The 26,991-nt window shown below is 41.9% G+C and overlaps 1 protein-coding gene across 8 annotated transcripts in view; it reads left to right on the top strand.

Annotated features, from left to right (window-relative positions):
• Nucleotides 1-26,991, top strand: part of Lmpt (four and a half LIM domains protein limpet) — a 71,690-nt gene that overhangs the window by 25,262 nt on the left and 19,437 nt on the right. For 3 of the 8 annotated variants that reach the window (XM_089467951.1, XM_018006478.2, XM_089467952.1), the window contains exons 4-5: nucleotides 16,566-16,942; nucleotides 17,012-17,256. In XM_089467951.1, the coding sequence (XP_089324077.1) occupies nucleotides 16,566-16,942; nucleotides 17,012-17,256 (622 nt within the window). The other 5 variants (XM_018006480.2, XM_089467953.1, XM_018006477.2 and 2 more) reach the window with 5 other exon arrangements.

Raw genomic sequence — 26,991 nt, 5'->3', positions numbered from 1 at the left:
AAGTTTAAAATTTTAACATCGTTAAACGCAGTTACTTAAAATCAACCTATCACAATATTTTGACCAGCACTGTAAAAGCTTAACAAAAGCTTTCAGTACGCTTGCCAGTGCAGACAAACGCTAGATGGCGCTGCACACATCACTCATTTTGTCTATTTTCAAAACTGACCCACAAAATCGTTTTTCAATGGCAAAATAAACATTTTTTTAGCTGTCAACAACAATAGCCACGCCTCCCGCCCTTATATCAGCTGCGTTTGCCAAAAAATGAAAAGCTGTGGCAAAACTTGTTAAGCAAAACAAGTAAGAAGGCTCCAGTCGAGACTGCTCGACTGGGAGATACCCTGAACCCTCTAAGCTGATATTCTAATCATTCTGCACTTCTTCTATGCACACATACATACACATGCATAAAGACGCGCGTATAACAACGCGCTCTGCTAACTGCGCAGTAAGCAGCGACTGCGCTTGGGCTGCGCTGCAGTGTGGGCAATATTATGAGAATTTATTTGTCAAATAATTCCTTTTGTAGACGTACGATCTTCATGAAACTTTCAGAGGGTAATCATAATGTTCAAATGTATGTACATTCTAAAGCACAAGTCCCTAGTATTTGAAATGCGTTTTTTACAAATTGGGGGCGAAGGGGGCGTGGTATCCAAAATCTGTAAATTACAAAATCTTTGTATCCATTAACTTCATATACAACGCAAATTTGAAGTCTCCAGGTTTAATAGTATTCTAATGAGGCTGAAAAAACAAAATCAATTTTTCGATTATTCTCGATAAAAAAGTTATCGGATGATTTATCGAAAAAATAAAGCAAACTCGTACTGCGTATGGTACACACGAGTATGCATGCCAAATTTCAGCTCTCTAGCTCTTGTAACTTCTGAGATCGACGCACTCATACGGACGGACGGACGGACGGACGGACAGACGGACAGGGCTATATCGACTCAGCTCATCGCGCTGATCAAGAATATATATACTTTGTGGGGTCTGCCACGCCTCCTTCTGCCCGTTACATACTTTTTCACAAAACCATTATACCCTGATTTCCCATTTTCAATGGGTTCAGGGTATAACAAGCCATTAAATTAAATCATAACAAATTGATATTTCAACCGCTTTTTGGCCAAAATATCAATTTAAAGGCTTAAATAAAAATGATTATTAAATTCAATGAGTTTATTTAACAATTAAGCGTCATTTAATTGAGGTGTGTAAATGATTATGAATATTGCGGGAAATGCAAATTGGAATTGCAATTGGAAATGCGAATCGGAGCGCGTGTTGCCAGTTGGGAAATGCACTTAACGGTCAACGCGACCGCAAATTCGAATCCGAATTGTGCTATTAATTTGTAAAATTAGTTTGTCTGTCTGTTGGTTGTGTCTGGCTTTTTGTCTAACTGTGGTTTTAGTTTTGCAATTTCATTTCGAGCACTGGCCGAAAGCCAATTGGAAGAGAGAAAGAGAAAGAGAGAGCTGAAGAGAGGGGAAAAAATCGCAACTTCTGCTTGATGTGCGGGGCGTATGAATGTTTCTGTTCCGATTCGTCCATGTGTGAGTGTGTGTACATGTATGTGTGTGTGTGTTTTGTTATAATTCAGTTGTTGTTTGGTTTTATTCTATTTGCTTTTTATAGCATTCTGTTTGACTTTAATGGCAAAAAACGTTGGGCATAAATTATAATTGAAAAAATATACATACATATGTATGTGTGTATATAAATATTTAAATATACAGAACAGTCATATACATATGTATGTATATGTATAATCTACTTTATTGTAGAAATATAATGTATGTATTTAAAATCTTTTTTATAATTTGGTTATTATTAATTTATTTAAAATACCCATTTGTAACGTCAACAGCTCTATAAATAGTTCAACTCTGGCGCATAAATCTCACAGTCCAGAAAAAGAGCTCAGCATGACAAACAGTTCCAATTTCATTTCATTTTTTGCACATGTTATTCATGGGGCGTAACATGATAGAACGCTGCGTGCGATCATTTCTATTCACTCAGCCCGACGCTTGTTCGCACTTGGCGCCAGCCATTGGTCGGCTCTTCAGTTGCTGCAACGGTAATTAAAGTGCTTGCGAAGGCCTTGACTTGCTTTATTTCTTGTCAACGCTACGCTCTGTGCTCTCTCTCTCTCTCACAGACACACACACACAAACGCACACACAGTGGAAGCTTCGGTTCTAAATTGATGCCGATTGCGCCAATAAAAAGCTTGAGCTTCCATTGAAATGTTGTAATTGCGCTCAGCTGTTGAGGTTCAGCCGAAGTTCAAGCTGTTAAAAAGGCAGCGTTTGCAATTTTTTTCGTTCACTCAGGGCTTGAGCAATGAACTGACATTGACTAAATGACTGACTGAGTGACAGACTGGCAGACTGACAGACTGAGTGAGCGACAATCGACTTCGTGCCTATACTTGGCCTATTAAGCTTTATATTTTATGCAGCCGACGTTGTTTAACGGCGCTTCGTGTTTAGTTTCGTTGCGACGCTCTTGCTGCTGCTTCTGCCTACGTCTTCACGTTTGGCTCACACTCAATTCCAGGCTTAGTTTTTCGCATTTCGTTTTTTTAGTTGCTCTGCAGCACTTGTGCGTTGCCCACGCGATCAAGCGGCGAATTTCGTTAGTTAATGAGCAGCAGCTGCATAACATTAAAACTTAACTCAACGAAAGGAGAGCGAGAGAGAGAGAGAGAGAGCAAGATCGTGAGTTTAACTGAGAGCAGTAGCTTATTGCAGTTTATTTATGCACACTCTCTTTCGTTGTTTGCTGAGAGAAGCGCCACATGTGCGTGTGTGTGTGTGTGTTTGAGTGCGCTTGGCTTATCGGTATCTGTGACACGCATTAAATATGACCGCTATAGATAGCTGTCAACTGTTGCCTTTGTTTACATTTTAAACTTGCCAGCTCAGTTGTCGTCGCGTTCTCTCTCAACAACAACTGAACTTTATGTAAGATGCAGCTAAAAATGCAAAACTGCGCGTCGCGTGATGTCTTCGAGGTGCAGCCAGTGTTGGTCAAGAAACAGCCAAAGTTTCCCACACGCGAACGTCACATGGCAATCAGACGTAAAAAGTCTGTCGGACTGACGTTAAACGTGACGCCATCTGGCGGCACTGATGACAAACAGTTCAATGAGCGGTGAGTGCTAAGCGATATTTTATAGCTCAGAGGGACACAGAGAGATTTTAAATTTAGCTTGAACATTTACAAAAAAACGCTAAAAATAAAATAAATATTTTTTGGCAATTTGAGGTTAGGTAAATTAAATATGTTGTATACAGAATCATTAAAATATTAATTGTAATGAGTATGCTTAAAAAGTTAGCTAGAAATCACATTTGCAAAAATATTTTGGGACAAAAGATTCTTTGACAGACCGTTAAGCGGTAGTTGGCAAATGGTTTCATGTGCTCAGTTTATTAGTTATTAAGTCTAGATAATATAATGCTCAAAGATTTTCGCCATAAAACTGATGACCTATTAAAAACTTGTTGAAAATCAAGAATATTAGCCAAATAATTTTTAAGGCAGCTAATAAATAATACATGTATTAAATATGCAAACCCAGTATACATTGCCAAATAATATTCAATGTATTAGTTTAATAGTGGCCAAAAGTCATTAAAGAAATCAACTGAAAATCTTAAAGATTAGTTCTTGGACAAATTGTTTTCCGTTGTAGGATTGTACAAATAATTCTCAACATCGTTTAGCGATAATTTGTGCATGTTTTCACGTTTCCAAGCACTAATCGAACTAGGGCTAATGGGGCAGCGTATAAACCGCCACGGGCGCAATTTATGAATTATTGTTACGATAATTATGAGCGAAATGAATTCTGGCTGGCAAATCGAAAAAGTATTTTAATTGATCATCAATCTTTTTGGTTTTCGTTTTCGATTTTTTTTTTTTTTGGCAGTCGTTGAAATTAATGAGAGATGAAATCAATGGAGAGATGCAAAATATGTGTTTCTTTGATTTTCAGATTTCAAGTTCGTATGTTTTGCATCAATTCGCACTCAATCGAGTTTCCTTTCGATGCTTCTTATTCATATTGAAGTTTCAAGGATATTGGAAAAGAATCTCTCGATATTTTGCTAGTGTTGGCAAACGCGTGCAGCTGACGCATGTCAAATAAATCGCATGGCTTGAAGACATGACCCCCATTAAACTCAATTAGTTTGCCCATCTCGTGTACCAAATGAATGGCCAGGCGTGAATTAGAGCCCGTAAGAACCAAACACATCGACGATTTACCAAAGAAATATTTGAGCAAATGATATTTTACTTGGAATAAACGCAAATACTAAAAAGAAAACATGTTCGTGTCTGTTCATGTGATGTTTTCCTCAAATCAAGTCTGAGAAATATATAAAAATAAATATGAGTGTAGGGAAATATACGAGAAACAACAACATGAGCAACCTTTCAGAGGATTCACGCCGTACATTATCTAATGTAATGGCCTTAATGGTTGGTAGGCAGAGGCAGTTCCGAAAAAAAAATGTGTATCTTACAGATACATTTATTTTAATGTATCCACAAGTACGTCTATCTATATGTGCCACACAGATGTAATTAAAAGCAGCAAATGACAGGCGCATGTATCATAGGCGGACAGGTAAATAAACAGACCCAAATGAACCCACATTCAAGCTTCCAAAGGTTCACACACATAAAAAGAAATGTTTGTGTTGCTTGTGTAGCGGTATTTATGGTCCGTAAGATCTATTGATAGATAGCTTTTGTAATAAACACAGTTCGCCTTTGGCCAAAATGTAGAAAACACATCTATGTTCGTACATATGTCTGTCTGTCTGTATCTGCCCGTATTAGCTATAGTTGGTCAATTTATAGAGCAAGTCAAGTCCAAGGTTTCATCAAACTGAAAAGTTCCAGAAAATAAAAAGAATTTCGTTTTTATTTACATTTCTTGTGGAATTATATTTAAAAATAAAACAAAAGGAAAATCTATTGCTAATTGGGCTATTTATAAGGCGTAATGTGCCACAATTTATTCAACATCTGCATTACTTATTTTTGCTTAAATTGACTTGTTTTTGTTTTCTGTAGTTAACAATTTATTTAACAATTAGATACCCTCCATGGATTCCAGGAATTCTTTTTATGTGAAGCAATACGGAATCTTGGTTTAAGTTTAAAATCTTAGATGATACTGATGGTGGTGATGATGATAATAATAATCAGCATGTTAATGATAATGACAAAAACAATGACAATTCGAATGCTAATGACAATGTTCTGATAATCTTGACAATGATAGTGATAATGACCAATAAGAATGTTAATTAAAAATAAAAAAAATGATTATGACAATAATATTTCTTTTATATAATAACTTTAATTATGAGATTGATTATGATGATTGACAATGACAATGTTTATCAGAACTATATATATTTTTATATTAATCTCTTGAGTCCAATAAATCTGTGTTATTTAGCACCTAATTGCTTATTCCAAGTATAAAGTAAAGTAAGATTAAATCCGACTAAAAAAAAATTACATTTTAAATCATTCCATATCCGCGTTTGGTGGCTATATTTATTACCCCTTGGTATCATCACTTTTTACTTAGCCATTGTATCAAGCGATACCGTTTTTTTCCCCGCTTTTTTTCGCTATGCAGTGCCAACTTTTTCCGGCATTTAGCTGTCCCACTCGCTCTCGCTCTAGCTCTCACTCCCTCTTCCCTCGTTTCGACAATTAATCAGCCGTGTGGACGAAGTCACGTTTTGCATTTCGTAATCGAATATGAATACGTACATGCATAAGATTACCTGATACAGGTAGATATATACACGCATATACATACATATAGATACTTTTAATGGTGCTGCTTATCAAGTTGATGGATAGTTGGCACAGTGGCAGCTGCCACCTTGTGGCACCTACTTGGTCCAGACTCAATAATGCATGCAATTTGCGAGACCTCTAATTAAGCGCGAAGGGAGGACGGAGTCGAAGGGGCTGTCGGGTAGGGGGGGTGTCATCAATCTTGAGTACACCTACGACTGCTTGATAGCTCGCGCGCTGACACGCTTTATATGGTAAGAGCCGATACATTTGACTGCCCTGATGCCCCCCTTTTTTCCAATTGGAAGCCAATTAATCATTTTTTTTTGCATTAAAACAAAATCTCATAAATTATGAGCAAAGCGAAAAAAAAGAGAAGAAATCAAGCAATGAATCGCCTGCCTTACTCATTGCTGATCCGGCCAAGGGATTCGGATCTCTTTTTGCTGCCGTCACAGCGAAAATGGCCGCCAGATATACATATAAATTTATATGTATATATGTATATATGTATATTTATATATGTAGGTATATTCATGCGTGCGCTGTCCATCACAGTTGTTGAGAGACTCCTGAGGGTCTGTTGACTTTTGGGCGCGTACGCCATGAATGAAAAACTCTTGGCCAAAGACCAATTGCCCATTGAGCCACCCAACTGGCACGCCCCCGCCGCCCAACGCCGTCCGGTCCATTTGTCTATTTGTAGTGCAAATATACAAATCGAACAAAGTGCCGGCAAAGTGAGCTGAAGAAAAACCACAATGCGATGAGCAAAAGGCAACACACAGCATATATACCCTGTAAAGATTTATACATGGCGTATTTTATTCTCCAGTTTCTTCCGTTTTCATGATATCTATTCTATAGAGAACTGTTCTCTATTCTCAATTCGCTATATTCTATACTCTATTCTCTCTTCTTGTATCTAATCTTTCTCACCTGCCACCTCTTATCTCTCATATATATTCTCTTTTAAATCTTGTCTCTTCTCTCTTGTCAGCTCTCTGGTCTCTCTTCCCTCTTCTATCTTCTCACATTTCTTCTCTGTGCTCTATTTTGTATTATTCTCTCCTTTCAATCTCTCATTTCTATTCTCTCTCCTCTCATAACTATTTTTCATTCATTTTCCTCCATAACTTTTACAGGGTATTCAACCAGCCGTTCAACCAAATTGTTGCACATATTCTCAGTAGCAACTCGTGCCACATTCAATGGCATCATAATATTTTTACGGGCCATTTGTGTTGTCTTTATGGATTTCGTATAGCCGCTGACAATGTTTGTCCCCCACTTTTGCAGCTGCCTCTTTCCCTCCCTCCCATGCTCCCATTCGCAGTGCTAGTTAAATGAGAAGTAAGACATTTCAATTGGTCTATTCGATACTTTGTAGCCGCCTTGCCGCTTCGTTTATAAATACGTGTAATTTGTTGCTTGTGGCAATCAAAGCGAAGGCACTTTGATAAATGTGGCTGCCACAGTTGGGCGACTCTAGTTGACTCTGACTCTGACTATGACTCTGACCTTGGCCGCCTTTCTCGATATGCTGCAGGCTATGCTGGCCGTCTGTCCACTGCCGCCTATTGCCCGCTGCCATCCCTGAGCTACATTTGTATAATAAATGCAGTGCTCGCTGCCCATTAATTAATCCCACCCACTTGGCGCCCGCCTTCCGAAAAACTGCAGCTGCGGCTCCACTCGAAATTCGTTCGACTCCACTTTGGGGCAGCCAAGCGGACAACCTGTTGACTCATTAGCCAATTCTCACACGTGTGTGCATCATGCGTTGCATTAATGACGAAACGAGGCAGAGATTAGTTTGCTGTGACTTCTCGACTAGCAAATAACCTGTACTATACTGATAAATAGTAGCTCAGAAAAAGCCTGAATTTTTATTTATATTTATGCAAACACTTATCTATATATAAATTATAAATATTAAAGCTAAAAATATTAAAAATATTGACAATACAAAATATGAAATAATTGACATTCCAAATGAAATGAGTCACTTAAAACACTCTTCATTCACATAAATGGCATAAAATATATGTATATAATTCAATATATATTGAAGATATTCCCCTTTCACACATTTAATCAATGTGTTATAAAACCGCCAATTAACATTACCACAAAACCATAATCCTCCTTTTTACACTTTGTTGATAGCTACAGGGTATATTAAAACCCTAACGCACTCGCATTGCTAATAAGCGGTTGCGGTGCAACGCCGCCTGTCGGCAGACGCACCAGCAAGAGTCACACAGCAGCCAAAACAAAGAAGTGGAAGAAGAACAACAACAACAAGAAGACACAAGCAGGTGCCATGTCATTATCGCTTGCACTCTCTCTCTCTCACACACACACACATTCGCTTACTCTCACTCGTCAAGCCGAGCGTGCTCTTTGGCCCCATCTCCCACGATGCTCGCTTTGCTTTCTTTCCGTAGTGGAGAGCTTCGTTTATGCTACGCTTCGGCTGCGCCGACGACAACAACAACAGCAACATGCATGGCATAACAGCAGGCAGAACAGACCAGACCAGACGACGACGCCGACGCAGAGTTCAGTTGGGATTGAATTGTGTAACGGTGCGGTTGGCAGCGCTCGCAGCGCCCTTTTCATTTCACACTCGCTACGCAAACGCGCGCGTTTTTCACGCGACTTTCGTGCGGCGTTCGTTGACTTCTTAATTTCTGCGTTTGTCTGTTGGCCAAAAAGGTGTAAAGCCCAACAAAAAATTAATTAAATTAAAAGATAATGAAGTGTTTATGTGTATGTCTGTGTGTGTGGGTTGTGTTCATGGCTGTTCAAGTTCAAGTGCTCACAGAAATTCGAAAAACCGAAATCATATTCTCTGTTGTTTTCCTCTTCTTCTTCGGCCCCAAACAAAACGCCGATTGCCAGCCAAATTCTTGTTTACATTTATCCAATTGCGGTTTCTTCATATTTATAAACAAATCGAAAAGTTGTTTGTATAAAAGACATCCAAAAATTATGTTTGACCGAAAAATTCTTGCAAAATTGAATTTGTTGTTTTTATTGCTGTTGTTGTTTATTTATGCGGTGACAGGGCGAACAGATCAAAAGTAAAAATTTTTGGCACAACAAAAATCATTTCAATGAAAATAACCATAAATGTGTCTTTGTTTAGAATTCTGTGCTTCACGTGGAATAAATCAGAAGAAAATATCGCAATAAAAATAATTAAAATTCTTGAAATTAAAGGTGTGAAAGATTTGGATAGCTCATAACTGGGGATGGAAAATTCTTTTAATACAATATGCATATATACATATGTTGTTAAATTTTAGGCTGGATTTTTAAAAAATTTTGAAATATTTACGTTTAACGTTTTCAATCATATAATTCTTGAATTTGTTTATAAAAATGAAAAACAATAAAAATATTTTTTATACAAATTTAGAATATTTTTGCAATTAAATCTCTTAAGGATAAATTTCATTTTTGTGCAAGTTTCGATTCATAGTTAACTAGAAATACAATTGCGAGTGACAATTAACCTGAAAGTCTTTTGATAAGATTTTGTGTATCCCACATTATTTTGATACGCATATATTGGGATTTTTTTGTTGGCTAAATCATTTCATTTTTATATCTCTCATGCTACAGAGACTTCCCATTAAAGATACTTTCGCGAATTTGCGTATAAAGATTGTATGTGACAAGAATAACGGTTTAAGGCACAGGCTCGTTCACGCTTTATGGAATTTCAGATATTAAGCTCGATCCATTACACAGAACGTGACAAGGGTAGGCGAACTAAAAGGATCTTAATTGACTTGCCAACATTTTGGCTTTATATATGAGACATGCAGTAAAGCACGCACACACATATACACGCATGCACGCTCACGCACATGCACATGCACATGTAGCTACAGCTAAATTTATCAAAGTGCATCATCCGGCTTTGTCATTTGTTGCGCCTGTTTTGGTTTTATATATTTTTTTGTGTAGCACATTGTGGCCAGATTTCGCGGAACTGCAAACCCCCGCGCATAATAAAAAAAGAAAGAGAGAGAGAGCGAAAAAGAGAGGAGAGTCAAGCAAATGCTAAAGCCAAAGTAATGTGCATGCAAGGCCGTAATAATTCACAAAGCGCAATGCAATTTGGCATTTATATACAAACACATACATAAATACATAGATAGAAAAAACTAAAGTAACAGTTGCAGAAGTATATAATTCTTTTCCGCATTTGTGTGTGTGTGTGTACGTGCATGTGTGTGTGCGGCTATGCGTGTGTCTGCAAGTCATAAACTAGAAGCTGCTTTCCAGCGCTGTCATGACAACAGCCGCTGCTTAACTTCCAAGCGGGTGGGCACTGCTCGCACGCTCTCTCCCTCTCTGCGACACTCTCTTTGTCTGTTTGTCTTAACGGCATATGTTAATTATCTACCTTATCGCTGGTTGGCTGCTCACTGATTCAATTAGCGTTTGCCATCTACACGCATCATTTATAAACTGACTTTTATTTAGTTCAGTTTATGTGGGACAGTAGCCGCAGTCAAGTGCATAGAATAGAGCAAGCATTGTTACTGTTGTTATTGTTGTTGTTCTTGTCGTAATCGCATTAAAATCTCCCTTCGGCACACGCTCACTCTCACTCTCACTGTTACTCTCGCTCTCTTTTAGCCTAGCCATCTCTCGCTCGCACGCCTTGCGCGCTGTGCTGAGCTGTGCTGCTGCTCATAATTGAGATTTGTTGCACTTCGGCGTTGACTTTTATGCGCACATTTTTATTGTTTACTGTTTATGGCGCAACCTGTTCAATTATAGTGGAAAATTGGATTTCGCTCAGACTCAGAGTTGTTGGGCGAAAAGCAAGAAGCAGGAGGTCAGACGAGAATTGAGACGGACAGCCGTGGAGGCGGGGAAACGGGGAGATGTCTACTCTGCAGTTGGCCCTTAAATGTCGGTTTGTCGCCAAAAACTTTTCCAATTGCTCGCCGAGGCGTAGAAACATACAGTATGTCCATTAATTGTTTGCAAAACAAAAAAAGTCGTACAAATTTAACTTTAACATCATATTTTATTAGGAAAGGCACTTTTTCTCAGAATTTTTTTTTTACATTACTTTAGTTTCATATATTCTTAAAGAAAATAAATAACAAAAATAATAAAAATAGCAACAAAACATACAAAATAATTCAAAACAAAAAAAACAGCAAATATCGGCTGTCCATTAATTCTTTGCAAAATGCAAACATTAATATTATGAGATCTGTATCTCTCTCAGATCGGTATGGAATTGGCTAATATTTGGTATGTCCACCATTAGCTTCCATTACACCTCTGAGGCGTCGCGACATCGACAATATTAGTTCATTTATGTCGTAGTATTCCGGTATTTTGCGCCACTCCTCGTGTATGCAACGAATTAGCTCGTTTTTCGTCTTAGGGCTCCGTTTGGCGACTTTTCTCTTTAGTAAAGCCCACAAATTCTCAATCGGATTGATATCCGGGCTTTGGGGTGGGGTGTCAATAACTTTGCTGCAGTTATAAAGAAGCCAAGTGCGACACAGCAGTGACTTGTGTTTCGGATCATTATCCTGATACAGCTTATATTTTAGTTTGCTGGGGTTTTCAGGATTAATGAAGCCAAAGTTGTGCGCGCTTTTTGTCAATTCGTTCTTCAAATATCCAAATAAAATTCCTTCGTCATGATATCGTCGAATATTCTCAGCTCTCCCACACCTTTCGAAGAAATACAACCCCACATCATCACTGATAGCTTGCCAAACTTAACAGTGGGCACAATGTTTTTGGCGTGGAGGGCTGTTTTGGGTTTCCGCCAAACTTTTCCTGGGCCATCATTATAAAACAACATTATCTTTGTCTCGTCGCAAAAGATAACATTATTCCAATAGTTAGGAGGACAGTCAATATGAAGTCTTGCGAAGGTCAGACGTTTTTCAATATTTACAGCAGACAGCAACGGTTTCTTTCTTGCCACATGTGAGGAGTATTTGTGTAAATTAAGAACTTTTCTCACAGTCTCGCGACACACTGTCTTTTGAAGGTTTAACCTAATGTCCGTCACCAACTCCCGGAGACTTGTGTGTGGTTTGTTTTCCACTGTCTTAAGAATTTGAGAACAATCTCGTCGAGAGAGCTTTGCTGGTCTGCCTTTAGAGCTGTTTAGCTCCAGTCTATTTTCTTTTTCTGCCCGATTAATAATATTATAAACTGTTCTAAGCTTAATATTAAACATTTCAGCTAACTCCTTGATGGTTTTTCCTTTCATATAATTAAAATACACTAATTGTATCAAATTGTCATCGGTGCGTTTACCAGGCATTGCGAAAATTCAAATTTTATGAAAAATAGTAGTGATCCCACGACTTTATTATAACGAATGAATTCGCGGAAGACTTGTGAAAATAGACCCAGCGAGCCGCATTTAATTTTGATGTCCCGTTAGTTTTTTCCCGTCTTCTTTCAACTAATGTTTGCATTTTGCAAAGAATTAATGGACAGCCGATATTTGCTGTTTTTTTTTTGTTTTGAATTATTTTGTATGTTTTGTTGCTATTTTTATTATTTTTGTTATTTATTTTCTTTAAGAATATATGAAACTAAAGTAATGTAAAAAAAAAATTCTGAGAAAAAGTGCCTTTCCTAATAAAATATGATGTTAAAGTTAAATTTGTACGACTTTTTTTGTTTTGCAAACAATTAATGGACATACTGTATGTATATGTGTTTATATGTACATAGGTATATAAATGAAAGTGACTTTGGTGCTTATCAATTGTAATTCTTTGACCGCCCCGCGCAGCTCCTCCTGTAATTCTACGGCTAACCAGCAAACTGCCAAATGCTGCGGGCAACAACAAACGAACGTCTGTGTGTGCGTATGTGTGTGCTAGCTTTTAATTACATTTATCAGGCAGCAAAACTTTGGCAGCGACTTCGACGCTTGCTGCTGCTGCTGCCTCTTCTTCTTGCTTTGCCGTGTTCATTATGTTTTCATACGCTTTTATCCGCTTGTCAAAAATTCATGTTTTCGGGCATACATACATACATACAGATATAGAGTATATCATATAGACTAGAAATTATTTTCTATTGTTAACTTGTCTCAAGTAAAAACCGCAAAAAATCATAAAAGTAAATGCTTAAGATTTCAGATATGGCAATTAGAACTAACCAAAAATTACAATTGTTTTCCAAGAAAAACTGTGTTAATAAGAAAAATCTCTGAGATTAAAAACTTTAAATATATGAAAATTTGCATAGGGAAGGGATAAAAGTAAAGTAATTAAAAGTTTTAGCAATTATAATTTTGATATAAGTTTACATAACTATGGAATAATATATAATATAATATAATATATAGAATAATATGTATTTTCATATTTAACCTCATCTACCAGCGATCTATACGATATTTTTTCCTCTCATTTCGCCATTTTCTAGGGTATCTCTTTGTAATCTACCCTTCGATAAGAATTCTTTATTCATGTACATATATACAGACATTGCATATTGGGCTCAAGTCTCTCGCTGATTGCTCTGTGCTATCGTTTATTAAATTCGTGTTGCTGTCGCAATTCAATTAAATGAAATCTGTTCGCTTTTTCGCTCATTTGATATGGGCGTACGACATCTGTTTAATCTGCACTGAACACGTTTTAATGGCACAGTAATTGTTTGCTCAAAGTGAGATAAGGCTGCGCATCTGACAACTTTATGAATACGAAAGGAACTGAATTTATTTAGATAGTATACGAATGACTGCAGTTATCTCTGTCTATATACCAGGTATACTCTATTATGTAGAAGATAAGAAGCAGACAAATTTATAATTTAGCTCTTGACTCTTTGGCCTTTTGCAAATTGTAACTAAATATACATATTTAAATATATATGTACTATATATATTATATGCATGTAAATGTCAGCGTCTTTTGGCTATTTATAGCGGGTATTAGTATGATGTATTAGCTTCAGGCACTGTGATTAAGTAGGTAATGCTATTAAAAGAACTTTGCTTGAGGTCACAAAGTGCTTAAATTCGAATTTTGTAATTTGTTTTTATATATATATGAAACATAGATTGTACGGCAGAAAATAGAAATTAATCATACAGACAACATAGATTATAAAGACAAATTGAAATATATTTCGAAGGCAAGCGACTGTTATCCGAAATTTAACTTTACTAAAAACTTGACTTTATCAGATATCATTTTATGTATGTATGTAGAGCTCGAGGGTTAGTTCTTCATTGTTTATTATTATGATTGAGATATATAGAAAATGGGAAGAATGTTAGATTGCTAAGGAACTCTACGAGAATGGTTGAATCAATTTGCTAAGATAAGATTGTTATAATATTGGTTTTCGTACAGCGTATAAGTAATTTCAACATGACGGAGGTATTCTGCAGACAAGGACTTCTTTGTTAGTCATACTTAAACTATATGACATAGACTTCAAATGCCAGCTATATCGATATATATGTAGTACAAAAATAAATTAATGACAAGTTTTATGACAATATCTTTATGATTGTACAATAGATTGGCTGGGCAATACCAATCAAGATTAAATATAAAATATATAAAATATGCAGTGGTTCATATATATTTAAGAAAGATATACATGTTTCTGTTCTTCTGTTCTTATAATCCTTCTCTTAATTGTCTCTACAACATGCCGCAAAAATTTCAACTTATCTTGTTTATGTTTTTTGACGAGTTCCATAAGAATTTCTACTATAAATCAAGTTATCTCAGCTCTAGACATAGATCTACCCCACTTTCAGCAATTTTTATTGCTTATCAAATGATATATATGTATGTTTTTTATCTAATGATTCATAGTAGAAACATAAGTTGATCTCGTTTCTTGATAGCAGACAGAAAATTGCGAATATGAATCATGCAAATAATTCCATTAAATTATGCCATGTTTGCATTAAGATACCAGATACCAGGTAACTAACCTCCCCTCCCCTCCCCCCCTTGAGCCATTTGCATACCTGTTGCATTTTCCGCATTGACGTCGAGTCGTGAGCAATTAGCAACAGTTGGCGCTTAGTTTGTGCCTATAAAAGGTCAGCTCGAGCTTTCATGCATTTCCTCTTATTGGACTGCGTGTGCGTCGTTCTTATTGGACTTATCTCTGGCTGGCTGTTTGCTCATCAGCTATTTTTCGACTTTAGTAGCTACCTGAGCTGTTTTACTTTTCGTGGCAGTTGACAATCTGTTTTGCTGCCCCAGCCACGCCTCCATCGCCCAGCCGCCCCCTGATGACATCACGCAATCCAATACGAACGTGTGTTGGGGTTCTTTATTTTTATTTTTTCGTATTTATTAATCTTATCAGAAAGTTGGGAGCTGCTGTCTCTGCCGTTGCCTCTGCCTCTGCCTTTACCTTTACCTTTAGCTTTCGCTTTATCTATACCTTTACCTTCGGCTTTGCTTTTATTTTTTATTTTTATTTCATTTTCGAATACCTTTTTTGAGTGCTGGTCATTTGGCTCGACTCATGTTTCTGGCGTGGGTCGCTGTTGTTTTTGTTGTTGTTGTTTGTTCCTTTATGACATTGATTGTATTTGTCTAATTGGAAAACAGAGAAGACATATAAGAAAACCGAAACAATTAATGGCAATTCAAAGAAAACAAAATTCAACTCAAATAGCGTAAACAGAAGACGTCGTAAATGTGTGCGCGCTCGTATAACGGTTAAAATTAACACCTTCATCAAAATGTCAATGAGCAAATAATCCAAACAGATGTGCCAAATGCAAACTGTTTAACTTATATATAAATATCTCATTCTCTTTCTGTGTGGAGGCGCCTCCCAAGCAGCACTCGATGAGTCAGGCCGAACGGGCAAAAGAAACCCAAACTGAAAGCTAAAGAAGAAAATAAAAGTGAAAAATAATTGTGAAGCAGAACGTGAAATTTAATAAGCAATAATATTTAAATAGATTCGTAAAACTAGCAAAGTTTCAAGTGCCGTTAACGTTAATGTGCGGAGCATCGTAAAGTGTTAACCGTTAAGTAGTGCACATAAAATGGTTAAGATGCTCGACCTGGACCGCCACGCTGATTGCCCCCTGTGGGCGGCAATGGCCTCCTCCGACGTGCCCTGGACGGGCATGCATTACGCCTGCCTCAATGTGCTCAGCGTCTACTGCAAGGTGTTCGATAGAAAGGAAATTTACGATCTCATTGTGAGGTAAGCGCGTGTGAGCGGCTGTGAAAGCTGCCGCTAGATGGCGCTGTATGTGCTGTGAAATGAGCTTGCAGCGAGCGCTGCTTTCGTGAGTAGCGGCAAAAATTGGAACTACAATGAAAATTATAGCGTGAACTCGAAATTGAGAGAGAGAACATTTTGAATTAATAATTAAAATTATAATAATAATATAAAAATAAAAAGTTATGAAAAAAATAATAATAATAAAAATAATTATATAAAATTAATGGAAAATGTAGAAAATTTAAGTTCTATAGAATTTGTTCATAACTTTTATCTATTCTTGAGATACTAAAAGCATTTAGCATTTTATAATATATATAATATAATAATATAATATAATATAATATATAAAAATAAAATTAAAAATAATACAATATAAAGGTGTCTTATTCTCAGCTTTCCCATTACCTACTTTTGCCTTTCACCTTCCTCAAGCAATCTCTCATCATCTCTCATCTTTTATGCTCTTCCAGGAAAACCTGTCAGTCGTGCAAATGTCCACGAGAGGCTCACGCCATTTACCAACAACAGACGACGAGTGTGCACGAGCGACTCGGCTTCAAGGTGGTGTCGCCCGCTGATTCGGGCGTGGAGCCACGAGATCTGGGCTATACGTGGGTGCCGGCTGGTGTGCGTGCCTCGTCCCGGGTGAATCGCTACTTCGAGCAGCTGCCCGAGGAGAAGGTGCCGCGGCTGGGCAGCGAGGGGGCGCGATGGCGGGAGCAGCAGATAGCGTATCAGCTGCCCAAGCAGGATCTCTCGCTGGAGCACTGCCGGCATCTGGAGGTGCAGCACGAGGCGTCGTTTGAGGACTTTGTGACGGCACGCAATGAGATTGCACTGGATATAGGTGAGTTTTGCATGGGATTGGGAGAAGTCCTTTAGCTAATGCTTATGACTTTTGCTTGTCCTTGTGCAGCCTACATTAAGGATGCGCCCTACGATGAGCATTGCGCGCAGTGCGAGAATGAGATCTCTGCTGGCGATTTGGTTGTGGCCGCGCCCAAATTTGTGGAGAGCGTCATGTGGCACCCCAAGTGCTTCACGTGCAGCACCTGCAACGAGCTGCTGGTGGACCTCACCTACTGCGTCCACGACGACAAAGTCTACTGTGAGCGCCATTACGCGGAAATGCTGAAACCCCGCTGCACGGGCTGTGATGAGGTGAGTGCGCGCTTTCAAATCCATCACCAAATTGTCTCGCACACATACATGCATACATAGACTCACACTCGACTACAATACGTGGACACAAATGCTTAGCACACTTTCAGGCTGTTCATCCAATTGTTTCACGGTTCTAATTGCCTCGCGCTCGCTCGTCTCAGTTTCTGTTGTTGTTTTGTTTTTGCTTTTATGGCCTGTCGCACGCTCAGTCCGCTTTAATGACTGAGGTGTGTCCTCCATAATCTTTAGCCAGGTAGATTATACTTAATTCATTGAACTTCATATCTGGTCGGCCATATCGAAAGGTCAGCCAATGCAGCTTTTGGCGCTTATCGAGGCCAGCTAACGGTTCTTGTGTGGCATTGTCCTTTGCCATGTTGACATCGCTGGCCGCAGCAGCAGCAGCAGAAGCAGCAGCTTGAATTTGGAAGTGAGTTCAAGCATTAGTGTTAAGTAATCTTTCAATATTGACCAGAGCAGTGCTTTAAAGCCAAGTGAAGCAAGGCAACTATTGAAGTAAGTCTGAGGCTTGAAATCTGGTTTTATAAGTAAGAAAATTCTAAGATTTTAATTTAAAATAAAATGATAAAAAATAAAAAAACAAATAAAAATAAAAATGAAAAACAAAATAAAATAAAATGAAAATCGAAAAATTAAATAAATAAGAAGAGAAAATAAGAAGTAAATAATAATAAAAAATAAATATAAAATAAAATAAAAATATTAAAAAATAATAATAATTTTAATGTATAAAATTAATAAAAATGCAGTACAAATAAATAAACTAATGAAATTAAAATGGAAAGAAAAATAAAATAGAAATAAATAGAAATTAAATAATAATAATAATAAATAATTAGATACAAATATAAAAGAATAAAAAGAGTATAAAATATAAAATTAAAAAAAATAAATAAAATACCGAATGAATGTTTTTTTACAATGTGTATTCCGATTTATGTTCATACCAAATCTCATTTTTATGAGCTTAGATTTTAGTTTATGTTGTTTTTCGTTTTTAACAAATTTCAACATGAAAACTTGTACTGATTGATCTCTATTTTCTAGTGTTTTACTCTTGATTAATGAACAGTATATGTCACCTAAAAAACTCATCGCGATTCTTGACCTTCTAACAGTTTTTGTTTCGCAAAGCATGTTGTCTCAAGAGCTCAGCAGCTGTTCCTTCTCTCTGCTCACTTTGCGGTGCCAGCTGTGGGCTTCAATATAATCTCTATATATCATGTGGCGATCTCATTCGTTTGCCATTGAAAATAACATAAATATATAGCATACGGCTGCCACGCCCACTTCAGCTGTCGCAAACACACTTTCCCTTTCAACACAGAAAGAGAGAGAGAGAGAGAAACCCAAATAATTTAAAAGGAAAAACAAACGCCCAGGCATTCCAATTTATTTTTGGCACATTATTTCGATATTTATTAGAAAAAAATAAAAATAAAATTATAGGAATTTCTTATATCTAAACATATTTGCTGATAAATGAATTGTTGTTGTTGTTGTTACCGCAATTTGTGGCAGCAACAACTGCAACGACATTGGCCATGGCAAAAGTATTAAAAAACATAAATAGCCCAAAATGAAAAGCGTGAACGCAACAAATGCGAAAACTAAGTGAAAATGGAAAATGTGAAAAAAAATAAAGAAAATATATATAGCTATATGAGCGTGTATCTGTGTGTGTGTATTTTGGTATGCATGTATTTATTCATTGGCCTTTTGCTGAATAGATTGTTAAACGAAAAATCATTCGCAATTTACATGGCGCGCTGATTAGGAATCGCGCTCTGCCAATAAGAGAGCAAAAAAAAAAAAAAAAAAAAAAAAAAAAAACCATAGCCCGTGGGCCAATTTCGTTGCCAAAATACTTAACGAATCAACCCGTTCCGCTGCCGCCGCCACGCCCCCTTGCCGCGATTCGTTGTGATTCACTCAGCCGCTGTCGGCCCTTTAGCTGCGCGGCATTAATCAGTTGCAAGACGATCGATTAGGTGGCAACAACTGGCGCCAAGTGCAACTGCAACTGCAACTGCTGCCACCACGCTGCTGCCTCGCTGCCCAATAAAGTGAATAAAGTGTGCAAAATATCTATATATATATCTCAATATATATATTTCAAGCAAAATATATATTTTTGGCAAATTTTTGCAAATATTTAAGTTATTTATTTTCAAGTGAAAATCGGAAAAATTTTCTAACTGAATTACCTAATCGCTTTTGAGTGTTTCGATAGTCTGTCTGAGTGTTTGTGAGTGCGTGGTGAATACACACACACACACACACTCTCGCGCACACACACACATAGAGGGGCAGCTATACGCGATTATTGCATTGCTGCCTCTGAATACTCTATAAAAAGTCGGCGCATTACGCAAGCGAACGCGAATGGCTGCAGACGACGCGCTCACCGGCATTGGGGAGCTGCTCTTCTCGCTGCTGATTGGCTACCTGGGCGCCTTGGAGTTTGCATTTGTCGCACGCCATCTGTATCACTGGAGCTGCCAGCATCCGAATGGCAATAGTGCGTCGATCGATGCGGCGCCCGATGGCGAGGAGCTGTCGCGACTGCAAGAGCGGCTGGACAGGGAGCTGGCGGAGGCGGCGGCCAAGGAGGCAGCTGCGGGCACCCGTGTGATGCAGGATGGGGTGCTCTATAGCAATGGATTCCGTGTGGAGTCGGAGGCAGAGAAACGGGCGGCGCTGGCTGCGGAGCTTGAGCGGCAGCGACGCATCGAGGAGGAGACGCGCAAACAGCTGGCCGAGGCGGAGCACAGGCTGCAGGAGGATCGGAAGAGAGCCGAGGAGGAACGATTGGCCGCCGAGGCGAATGAGAGCGCACGAAGGTTAATCGAGGCGGAAAAAGAACGCGAAGCAGCCGAAAGAAAGCGCGAAGAGCAAGAACAGCGAGAACGGGAAAGCGAACGGGAACGGGAGGAGAATGAGCGCAAAGTGATTGAGGCCGAAAAACAGCGCGAGGAAAATGAAAGCAAATTGCTGGCAGCCGAAAATGAGAAAATATCGCAAGAAGCAGAGCGCGAAAGGCAGGAAAATGAAAGAAAATTGCAAGAAATTGAACGCGAGCGCGAAGAAAATGAGAGAAAATTGCTGCAGGCCGAATTGGAAAGAGAGAAGGAGCAAAGAAGAGCGGATTACGAACAGCAGGAGCTGGAGGAAAATGAAAGAAAACTGCGAGAAGCAGAAGAGGAACGACTCGGAGCCCAACGCCTGATCGAAGAGGAGGCGGCTGCTGCAGAGATCGAGCGCCAGTTGTTCGACTTGGAGGATGAGCAGGAGCAGAGGGATGCGGAAATTGTGGAACGTCTCCTGGCAGCAGAGCGCGAGCGTAAGCTGAGCGCCACGGAGAGCGAGCTGGAGGAGGAGGCGATACTATTGGAGGAGTCGCGACGAAAGGCAGCTGGCAAAATGGATAAAGAAAAGAAGCAACGATCAATTGAAGAGAATGCGCGACTCTTCATGGAGGCGGAGGAGGAGATGGTGATGCTGCAGCAGCGCATGCTGCAGGCGGCGCAGCAGCAGGAGGATGCACAATATGCGGGCATGGAGCCCGTTGTTGAGGAGCCGTGCGTCAAGAAGATATTGCCGCCCAGATTCGAGGAGCCGCCGGTCGAAGAGCCGATGGTTGTGCAGCGCGTCAAGACTCAGTTTGGCCAAAAGAGCGGAGGAGTCGACGAGCCTTACACGCGCTCAAAGACCCTCATGTTTCCGGGCGTCTCCGATGAGGGCTCCTCCGTGGAGCCAAATTCCAGCCAGCAGTCCTCGTTCAGCACGCAGCCCTCCGAGGAGCGCAGAACAGAGGAGGAACGTCAGGAGCCGGAGGGCGAGGACAATGTGCCCGATGTCCAATACAGCGAGGACTATTTGCGATCGCTGGATGGCATCAAGAGCCGATCGCTGATACGTGAGGATGGCTCGGGTCGTCGACGCGCCTTCAAGAAGCGACGATCAAGCGGAAGCTCGAATTCGTCGCGTGAGTCACGCGCCTCACGAGACGACGAGCTGAAAATGTTCACATCACTGGAGGAGGAGGAGCTGCGGCATGGCGATAAGGCTGACTACAATCCCATCAAGTACACAGAGCCCACTCTGCGTGTCAAGTCGCATCACAGGCGACACAAACGCAGTCCTGTCAAGGACGTGAAGGCAGGGTCCGATGTGACTGGCTCGCTGGAAATGCTGGGCGAGGAGGGCACCAATCCATGGGGCGAAGTGCAGCCAGAGCACTATAAGGACACGGAGTTTTGGAAGCGCGAGAAGGCCTTGTCCATTGACGAGGAGGAGCTGGACCTGGAGAGGCGTGCCTCCGGCGAAGAGGTGTTGGATGATTCACAGAACTTGCCCAAAGCCTCATCCTTTGAGCACGCGACTGAGGAACAAAATGAGCTGGCGGCCAATTCACTGCGACAGCAGCGCTCCAAGGAGCAAGTGGTAAGTGATGCACGGAAGCTTGAACAGCTGATTATAATCGATCAACTTTTGATCAGGAGAAGGACAAGGAGAAGGAGCAGGAGCAGGAGAAGGATAGCGCGGAATCTTCGAAAGCAACGGAAACGAGCAGCAGCGACATTAAATCCAATGTAAGTGCTTTGGCCAACTCTTAATCCACGCACGCAATGCCCGCCCAGCCTCCCAATGCCCGCCTTGCCCTAACTATTTCTCCTGCCATTGCTTTAACCGCTTTCCGTTTGCCTTTCATATCTGCCTCTGCCTTCTGCTTTCTGCTTCCTGCTGGCCTTTGCCTTTGCAGCTGCAAACCTCTTCAGCGACAGAGGAGCAGCCGCGTCGCGGTTCACCCGGTCTGCGTCGCAGTCCGCGCATCGACGAAATGGATCACTACGAGGAGCGTTGGCGCGAATCGGAGGCAGCCAGCCAAGCGCCCAGCATGCCGACGCCAACGATAACGATTCATCAGCCGGACACGGGTCCCTGGAGGGATGAATATGGTTTGCTCATGGAGGGCATCAGCGACTTCTACGACTTCCAGGCATCCGTAAACCCCTCGAGATCCAGATCTGTCTCACGCAATCCGTCGCCACAGCCGAAGAACGTGGCCAATCGCATGGACGTGGATGAGGCGCATACGCTGGAGGTCTACGATGATAGCGAAGCGGGTCTGCTGGCTGGCGAGCTGAGCTGTGAATTAGTTCTGCAAATGCTGGAGGCGAATATCAATGTAAGCCAGTCTCAGGGAGAGCAGCTGCAGCTCCAGAATGTTGCCGACGAAGTGCCACAGAACGGTGGCGGTAGTGCAGCTGTGCCCATGATCTTTGAAACACAACCTCAGACTGTCAACGAGCTGGAGCAGCAAATGCAACAGAAGGCGTTGAATACTCAAGGAGAAATTACACTGGAAAGGGAAACTAATGGACTAGGAGAGCCCCATTCAACTCACACTGAATCCGATAGCAATCTACCCCAGCCAGTAATCGAGATCAACGACATGGCTGAGCCGAGAGTAGACGACTCGGAGCCATTGCCCACACGCGAGGAGATGCGTTTGTTTGTGGAAAATCTGCGTGCCGAGCGCAATTCTCGTGAGCGTTCACAGTCACGTTCCCGTTCCCGTTCCCGTTCACGCTCGCCTTTGCCCACACCGGATAATATAGAAAGAAGCTTGGAGACAAGACGTTTGAAGCGCATCAAACAGAACGATGAGCTCTTTGAGCAGTTGAAGGATGAGCAAGCTGCTTGCCTGGATATTCCAGTCCCAACTATTCCCGTGATTGCGCTCAGTCCACCGCCCTTGCCCACCATCTCCATTGAGAGCGTGGAAGAGCCCAAGGAAGAGCTAGAGGAGCCCGAGGATACGCCTGAGTCGATGGCCAAGCTGTTCGAGCAGCTGCGTCTGAATCGCGTTCGCTCGCATTCGCGTTCCCGTTCGCCTCTGCCCTCGGCGGCCAATCTGGAGCACAGTTTGCAGCATAGAAAGGAGAAGCTTATTGCTCAGAATGATGCGTTCTTTGAGCAGCTGGATCAACGGGCTAAGACACCGGAACCGGAGTTTCATCATCCGATTGAGGAACGTCCAGGCAGCAGTCGGGATATGCGCTCCCTGTCGCCTTCGCGTTCACGCTCTAATTCGCCAAGCGGTGAAACGGAGGAACTGGAGTTCCACCTCACGCTCAATGTCGAGGGCGCCGATCAGCGGACTCTGCGGCAGCACAGCGCCGAGATGGAGAATATGCTGGCCAGCATAGCCAAGCAGCGAGAGTTCGATCTGGAGGCGCTGCATCAGCTGACAAATGCCAGCGAGGAGGTCGAGTTGCGCGTCGAACCGGATTCTCCCTGCGACTACGAACGCACTATCTCGGATGCAGCGCGTGAGCTAAAGGAGGAGCTTAACATTAGTGGCTTCAAGCGTTCCACCTACGTGGGTGAATCCCTAGACCTGGGCAGCGAGTACTCCCAGCAGCGGGAGGATAATGCACGCTTCGAACGCTCTCGTACGCCTTCGCCCTCACTGGATCTATCGATGGCCAGAGACCAGGCGGCAGCCCAGCGTGAGATGCAGGAGGCGATACTCAATTCGCTGGTCAGCGCCAGTGGATTGGAGAACGAGAGGCGACTGGGTGCCAAGCCCAAGACGAATGAATACGATCGCAGGGCCTCAGAGGAGCGAAAGGAGGACGCACTCGGGGCAGGCATATCGGGCCAGTTGGATGACCTGCGTCATCGCACGGCCGAGTTTCAGCGCTCACGCAGCCAGAGTCGTTCGCCCGTGCGGGATGTGGAGGAGGCGCGTGCTCTGCAGAACATTGACGCTGAGGCCGCCAAGCGGGAGCTGCAGGATCAGCTGCTGGATCAGCTGGCTGCTTCGAGCGTAAACTTTCAGAACTTTTCGCGCTATTTGAACGCCGATTTCCTGGATAGTGAGAGACGTGCCTCTGATTCGGCGATTATGCAGCTGGATCCGTTTGCCGATCTGGAGCCAGAGGAGTATCATCATTTCAGACGCTACTCGCTGGCCCAAGAGCAGCCTGTGGAGGAGTATCCGAGCGATGAGTGTGTCTATATCTCACAGATCGAAGTGCGTTCGCTGACGGGCAAGAGAACCTGGCTCAAAGAGGATTTCTACACGCGCGATCTGGACAGCCTCGAGCTGAACTTGCAAGAGGGCAGACAATTGCTGGGGGAGTCGGGCAAGGAGTCGGAATATGCCACTGAAGAGGGCTCTTGGGCACGCGCTGTGCTCGCAGCCGAGGCGGAGGCAGCCGAGTTTGATGAGACGAGCGCAATTTATAATTTCGATATATGCGGAGAATATCCGGGCAACGATGAAGCCTGCAGCAGCAATGACAGCGAAGACGAGCGACAGACTGTGGTCGAAATGGATGACGACGACGAAGATGAATACGAATTTGAATTGGACGAGGGCATCTCGGATAACAATGAGCGTACGCAGCCAACGGATGAATCGCATCACGATACGTCCGAGTGCGAGGAGGCGGAACGCAATGCGGATCGTTATGCGAATCGGGAAGCCAACGACTGGGAGGAGGTGGACAATGTGGAGGACTTTGCAGACTTCAGCCTGGACGATGGGGCTGTGGGTGGAGCCTATTCCGATCCCGATTCGTTTATCGAACAGATCTACAACGATGCCGTAAAGAATCGCAAACAGAGTGGCATTCTCAGGGACTACGAGACAATGGTGCAGGAGCAGCTGCCGGCGGATAATGCAGATCAGATCGAGTCGGACAAGGAGAAATCCAGTTCGGAAAGCGATCGCTATGCACTATGGGCCAAGACCAGAGAGCTAACTAGATCTGAAGAAGGCAACAGGCATAGAGACATAGACGTATCCATTGGTCTGCTCGAAGGCGAGCGTCGGGACTCGGAGATGCGTTATCTAGGCGATGCGCAGGTGGCTGCACGGCAGTCGACCCGCCTACGCACCCGCTATGGCTATAGCCCAAAGCTGCAGGGCGGAATTCTAGAGGATGATATTGAAGTGGATCTGAACTACAAGCCGAAGAGGGAATACAATTGGCGTAAGAACTTTAAACTGGATGACAATGAGTCAGAAGACCCCAACGTGGAGCAGTCTGGGAAGGAAGAGAAGGAGCTACAGGAACAGGAACAGTTGGAGGAAGGGGAACAAGAGCAAACTCTGAATGAGGAACAGTTAGAGATGCAACTAGAGCTGGAGCAGGATCTATACGAACCGGCACCAAGTGGTGAATTGGATCTACGTCGGTATAGTCTGGGAGGCGAGAGCATAACCCTCTTCAGCCGCAGTCCAGAGCGCGAGCTGTTGTCCGTTGTCCTTGAGGAAACGTTGCCAGATCAGGAAAATGAGATCAGAGAGGAAGCAATCGATCACACGGAAGCTATAAATGCTGCGAACGAAGAAGCCCTTGAGAAACCCAAAAAGAAGAAGAGCAAGAAGAAGACACGCAAGGGCTCTAAAACAGAAGAGGAATTGCGGGACGAGAACGACTCAGACACGAATCAACAAATGAATCGACGCGGCTCTGCGACCAGAGAGGATGGGGATACCCTTACGGAAACCCCTAAGCGCAAGGTGCGTTCGCGACGTAGCTCCAAGAGTAGCGCCACCAATGAGGAGGCCAACGCTGGACTCTTTTCGCCACGCAGCAGCATTGGCTTTGTAGCCGAGGAAACTTTGGGTGGCATTGCGGAGCTTGAGCCAGCACAGAAAAAGAAAACGAAGAAGCGCAAGAAGTCAATCAAAGAGTCCACAGAGCAGGAGTCTAGCGTGGCTCCAGACCTCTCCAATGGCCCAGACATTGATGCAGCCTTGGCCGAGGCGCTGGCCAAGATTGCGCCCATTACGGTTTCGGCCTCAACGAATCTAACGCCAGCTTCGACGCAGCAGAATCTCTTGTCCAGCCTAAGTGCCGGGCATAGCTTGTGCCTGACTCCCGCCTCATCTTTCGAGGAGCCGCCGAGCTCCGATTTGGTTACTAACAATGCACCAACAGCTGCGCCTGCTCGCTCTGTTGTTGACACCTTTGATCTGATCAAAGATGCCAATTTCTATCCGCTTTTCTAGGCAACGATTATTCTATAATTTTTCATTTGATTTCAATCTTTATCTGTTTCTTATAGACATGTTCATAAGTCCCACATCCAAATCGCGCACGCTGCATAAAACAATCCACAAAAAAAATCAAAAGCAATCAAACTGTTATGCACCCAGTTCCAGTTCCAGTACCAGTACCAGTTCCAGTTCCGCTAGACTGAGGGATCTTTCACTGTATTATATTAACGACCAGACCCAGAATCGCACGAACGATCTATAAATCGAATTGAGAGCAGGATTATTGTTATTATTATTATTATTTATTATTTATTATGATATCTGTTAGTTTATCGATTACTGCTGACAATAAATATGAATATATGAATATATAAATATATATTTGTAAATATATGTGATCGATTCGGTTCATTCAGAAACTGCATCTGACGCAATGCTCGCCCCGGCTCGACTCAGCTATAAATATTTCTCATCTATTTGCATCTGCGTGTTTTCTCCTTTCTCGCGTCTCACTTCTCATCTCTGCCAGAAAACATCGGACTGCAGAAATGCCCTAGCATTGAGATCATTATACTCATTCACGAAAGTGAATCAGTATATTGGTTTTGTGCAATGTCCGTCTTGCTGTCCGTCCGTCTGTCCGTCTGTCCGTCTGTCCGTCTGTCCGTATGAACGCAATCTATTTCGGC

This window comes from Drosophila arizonae, chromosome 4 (assembly GCF_054131065.1).
Source record: "Drosophila arizonae isolate 15081-1271.41 chromosome 4, UAZ_ARI_1.0, whole genome shotgun sequence".
Classification (NCBI taxonomy): domain Eukaryota; kingdom Metazoa; phylum Arthropoda; class Insecta; order Diptera; family Drosophilidae; genus Drosophila; species Drosophila arizonae.
The sequence above is the reverse complement of the archived record's forward strand: the minus strand, read 5'-3'. Positions and strand labels throughout refer to the sequence as shown.